We start from the raw sequence: 5,630 nt of genomic DNA on the forward strand, positions 1-5,630 counted from the left end.
ATATACATATACATACATATATACACATATATGCATACATATATATACACACATACATACATATATACAGATATGAATATATACATACATATGTGCATGTATATATATATACATACATACATACACACACACAAACATGTATATAAATACATAGTGAAACTATTAAAACTGAAAGTATTATCTCACATTACAATGTTATTGTTTCACTTTTGACATGTAAGACTGAAAAAGTGTAAGAGATAAGAGATTACTCCTGGCTCGCATTGGGCAAGAAGTTGAAAATGTTTTGGCCTATGACATTGCATGTACCCTAAATAAGGCATATGTAAAAGTTGAATGAAATCAGTTGGGTAGTTCTCGTGTTTTAGTGATACACACATACAGACAAATATTCTCAGTTTTATATATATATATATATATATATAAATTATACAGACACTATCACATTTTCATCCACACCCATACAGATATTAACACACGCTCTGCCTCATATAGAAGCAGAGTGAAGCAGAGTTTGAGAGAGAGATGGAAGAAATTAATTAAATATTTAGAGAGTTAGTGTCAATGAAAGTGTATTAACAACACTGATCCCACTTACAATGCTCTTAAACTGGGAAGATTTTCGAAAGTTCGTTCTCCAATGCTCGGGATTTTATTATGTTCAAGGTACCTGCAACATAAAATGGAGTTGAAAAGAACTTGTATAGAACAGGTTCGTGATAATGTATATCATTTTGTCAAAACAATTAAATGGATGAATAACAGATGTAGAAGGAAGCAAGAAGTACAAAAGGAGAAAGAGGAAGAGGAAGGAAGAGAATGAGGAAGATAAGAAAAAGTAAAACAAGTAAAAAGAGAAGAATAAAAAGACAGAAAAAAGAAAGAAAAATGACAGAAAAATAAATGGGGTGAATTAGAAAACTGTGCAAAGTGGTTGTAGAAGGGAAGCAAAAAGGACAAGAAAATAATGCAGACAAGAAGAAGAAGAAGATAGAGGATCGAGAGGAGAGGAAAACGGGGAGGAGAGGAATACGGGGAGGAGAGGAATACGGGGAGGAGAGGAATACGGGGAGGAGAGGAATACGGGGAGGAGAGGAATACGGGGAGGAGAGGAATGGAGATGCATTAGAAAAAACTACGAAAGCAAGAACCAGAATGGGAAAGAAAGGAGAAGTAGAAAAAAGGAAAAGAAAAAGAATAAGAAAAGGCAGAAGACTGAAAAGTGAATAAGCTGTTGATAAAGAAGCAATGAGTGAATATTAATAAGAAGGATAAAAAGAATATAAAATTGAAAACTACTGTCACAAGTACAAATATTTATATGTGCACAGTGCTGCCACTGAACAACATGATGGGATTAAATCCCGTTCCAATCTCCTATTTCTGAATGCCCAAAGTTTATGCAACAAGATACACCTTTTTGATTCCTAAATCAAAAGTATTGACCCCGATTTCATCACAGTCACAGAAAAATGGGCACACTGTGATGGTAATTTTAGCATAATTGGTTACAGCTTGTTTCACAAAGACCATGCTAATCATGGTGGAGTTGGCATAATAATCTATATTTGGTCAAACTTTTCAATAATTCCTTGTGATGATCTGAATAAATCACAACACAAGGCACTCTTTTCGAACTATGCATTAACATGTCAGCACTGATACTTGGAGTTGTCTATCGCCCATCAAATTACCATCAAGGCGCACAACTTTTGAAATTCTCAGGGCTGCATCTAGGAAATTATTTTTTCATTGCTGGTGACTTCAACTACCCTGAAATTGATTGGGCAAATTTACGTTGGCTGCAAAGCACAGGCGATTTCCTTGCTGTAGTGCTGGATGCAAACGAGTACCAAGTCGTCACCTCCCCCACAAGAGGTAACAACACTTTGGACCTGTTCTTTACCACCACTCCTGAAACTGTTATCAGAGTTACTACCAAGGAACCTCTAGGCAACTCCGAACATGTTATGATCATTGCCAATGTGTCCCTTATAGGCAGAAACAAGAAACACCACCACCTCCAAACCACTCACTTTGACTAAACACAGCAGACTGTAACTATTGCCGTAATGTGTTACGACGCCCAAACTAGTTTGAATTTTACGAGTTCAGGGACGTCAAAACTGTTTTTCAGAATATCCACAGTACAATCTGGGCTGCATGTGAAGCATCAGTACTACGCAAACATTCTAAAAATAAAAAAGTGCAATTTGGGAGACAGCTTAGAAGAGATGAAATATAGACAGCTTAGAAGAGATGAAATATAGACAGCTTAGAAGAGATGAAATATAGACAGCTTAGAGCAAAAGATGCAATTAATCATCCAACCATCTCAAGCAAATGACAAAAAAGGCAGTACTTGAGTTTGGACAATGTATAACAACCAGCCCTGACAGCAAAGTGTTCTGGAAATATGCACGTTCGAAGCAGGGATCTCACTCTCCAGTTGGTCTTCTTTACAACCACCACACAGATCGGATCACTGATGACCCCAAGGAATGTGCCGTGCTTATTGCTGAATGCTGTGTTAGCATTTTTACTGTTGAAAATTCAAATGTACCTTCTTCACCAACTCTGAGAGCAAATTCCAAAACATCTGTGAAATTCACATGCGCAATGCTTTGATCACACCTCAAGAATAAGTGCAACTATGCCTTTCTTGGTCTTGATGGTGTTGCTTATTTGCTTCTCAAATGTGGTGGGTTCTTTCTTTTACACCAGCTTTCATTCTTCTTTCAATTTTGCCTTGACAACTGGAAAATTGGAAAATTGCCAGTGCTGTTCCCCTTTTTAAAAAAAGTGGTCACACATCATCTGTTAACTACCGTCCAGTCTGACACAGGACTCCATTACCAAACTGATAGAGTCTTGTGTTAGAGAAAGACTCTGGAACGTTTGGAGCTCTCACAGCCTTATTCGACCCCAACAATTAGGATTTCTCCTTAACTCCAGCTGCTGTAGTCAACTCAAGTTTCTTGGCATCACCCAAGTTACTGATGGCAGCTCATGGGTGGATGTTATTTACTTTGACTTCGCTAAAGCCTTCAATTCTGTTCCACACAAACAGCACATGGCAAAACTTTCTGCAATAGGTGTGAAAGATGATCTCTATAACTGACTGAAGTCCTTCATTCTCAGTCAGAAAGATGTATTCACAGTTCTAGGAAATTATTCTTCACTCTACAAGATGACCTCTGGTGTACAACAGGGATATGTACTTGAAACCCTACTATTTGTTGCATATATTAATAACATAGGTGCCAACTTGAGAAATGTTTTAGTGTTGAAATATGCAGATGACATCAAGCTGTACCTCAAAATAAAAAGAACAGACCCTATGCGTCGACACAAAGCAACAATGGATCTCTGACTGGCTACTCAAGCTAGTTGTGGACAAGTGCATCACCATACATTTTGGGAGGAAAAACTCAACCATTACATACTTCTTCAACAACACCAATCTAAAGAAGTCTTCTGGTGAGCATGGTCCGGGTATTATTGTAAACAGCGATCTGCGTTAGACAAACCACATCTCTAAGATTGTCAAGAAGGCTGAGGGTGTCCTAGCATTACTTAGTAAGACCTTTGTCAGCCACTCTCCAGCTATCTATTTAAAATTGTATATGACAATGGTATATCCATATTTAGAATTTTCATCGCCAGTCTAGGACCCCTATCTTGCTCAGCATATAAATCTCCAGGGAAACTGTTCAGAAACATGCAACAAAATGAATACCCGTTGTCAGGCATCTACCATACTCTGAACGTCTTGCTTCCCTGGGCATGGACACATTGAAGCTCAGACGTCTGGCAACTAACTTGGTAGACACCTACAAGATTATCCACCATCTTTCCAACAACAACCTTGAATCCTTTTTTTGAATTCCATATATCAAACGCGCCTGGACATGCTCACAAAATCAAAAAACAACACAGCACCCATGACTTTGGAAGCATTTTTTCATGCTCAGAATTGTTGAAGCATGGAATAAACTACCCACATCAGCTGGTAGCTGTTGAAACACTACATCCTTCAAAACTTCCATGCTTCCTGAAATCCACCAACAATACATCTGATGGCATTTTTCGTAGTTCTAGTGCACCAGAGCACTGTATACAACAATTTCTTTCATATAAGATACATACCTGCATACACACACATATGTAACCAACATCACATTCACACACATATTCACTTGTATGCACATTCACATACTCTCAACGCACATATAGAGAGAAAGTGAGAGGTTTCGAGAGAGATAAAAATGAAAAGGAAGGCATCATGAATTTAGAAATATATCGTCAATGGAATAGTATCAACATTGTTCAGACTTACAAATGTTTTAAGTTTGGAAGGTTTTGGAAGGATCCATCTTCAATAACCATAATATCATTATTACTCATATATCTGTAACCAAAAAAGAGTATGTATAGTTTTGATGAAGGGAGAGAAGAAACCAAAATAAAAGACAGGGAAGAGAAGAGAAAATTGGTGATAAGGGATATCAAAAAGAAGTAGAAAGGTAAATTGAACAAAGATGAAGAATAAGAGAAGAGAACAAAGGAAAAGTGAAGAAGAAGAAGAAGAAGAAGAAGAAGAAGAAGAAGAAGAAGAAGAAGAAGAAGAAGAAGAAGAAGAAGAAGAAGAAGAAGAAGAAGAAGAAGAAAGAATGGTAGTAGTTTGCAAAAGGACAATGAGAGAAAAAGAAGCAATGGAAGAAGATAAATGAGAATGAGAAGAAAAAGAATATAAATTAAATAGTCACAAATACACACAGACCCAAATGTGTTTATGCACATACATACACAAAATTTCACACATCCAAACACACTCACATTCACAGTCACACTCAGATTCACACGTACTTACATACACACATATTCATACACTCATACAGTGATATACTGTGGAAAGGTAAATAGAGAGAAAAAAGTAGGATGCAAAGGTATTAAATAATTAGAAATATATTGTCAATGAAAGAGTATCTTACAATTGCTGTAAAACTGTGAGATCTTTGAAAGCCCCTGCTCTAATAGTCGTGATTTTATTATACTTTATATATCTGTAAGACAAAAGTGAGCTGATAAACATTTATACAGAGCAAATTAGTGATATTAGATATTGTGGCTAAACAATGATATGAAGGAAGAGAAATAAAAGAAGTTGATAACGACGATGATGATGACAATGTTAATGAAAACGATGATAATGATAACTCCTGAATGAAAGACGGTACAGAAGAAAGTGCAGGCAAGTAAAGAAGAAGAAGAAGAAGAAGAAGAAGAAGAAGAAGAAGAAGAAGAAGAAGAAGAAGAAGAAGAAGAAGAAGAAGAAGAAGAAGAACAACAACAACAACAACAACAACAACAATGAAGAGAAGAAAGAGGAAAAAGGAGGAGACGAAGAATAAAAAGGGGAAAAAGATGATGTGGGATAAAAATTTTGAAGTTAACGCAAACAAAAAAAGAGAAAAGAAGAAAGGGAAAGAAGTAAAATGGGAAGTAGAAGAAATGAAAAGATTCAATAAAATCTGGCAGAAAAGAAGAGTAATTACAAGACAGATAAAGAGAAATTGAGGAAAATTCGAAAAAGTAAAAGAAAGCAAATAATAATAATAATAATAATA

The 5,630-nt window shown here is 36.3% G+C and overlaps 1 protein-coding gene across 1 annotated transcript in view; it reads right to left on the bottom strand.

The window, feature by feature from the left end:
* The window catches only part of LOC106881065 (leucine-rich repeat-containing protein 70-like), a 52,496-nt gene that overhangs the window by 32,532 nt on the left and 14,334 nt on the right, over window positions 1-5,630 (bottom strand). The window contains exons 3-5 of the mRNA XM_014931277.2: window positions 4,995-5,066; window positions 4,340-4,411; window positions 599-670 (exon numbers count right to left, since the gene is read on the bottom strand). Coding sequence (XP_014786763.2) covers window positions 599-670; window positions 4,340-4,411; window positions 4,995-5,066 — 216 coding nt within the window. The remainder of the gene's footprint in view (window positions 1-598; window positions 671-4,339; window positions 4,412-4,994; window positions 5,067-5,630) is intronic.

This window comes from Octopus bimaculoides, unplaced genomic scaffold, assembly GCF_001194135.2.
Source record: "Octopus bimaculoides isolate UCB-OBI-ISO-001 unplaced genomic scaffold, ASM119413v2 Scaffold_145795, whole genome shotgun sequence".
Classification (NCBI taxonomy): domain Eukaryota; kingdom Metazoa; phylum Mollusca; class Cephalopoda; order Octopoda; family Octopodidae; genus Octopus; species Octopus bimaculoides.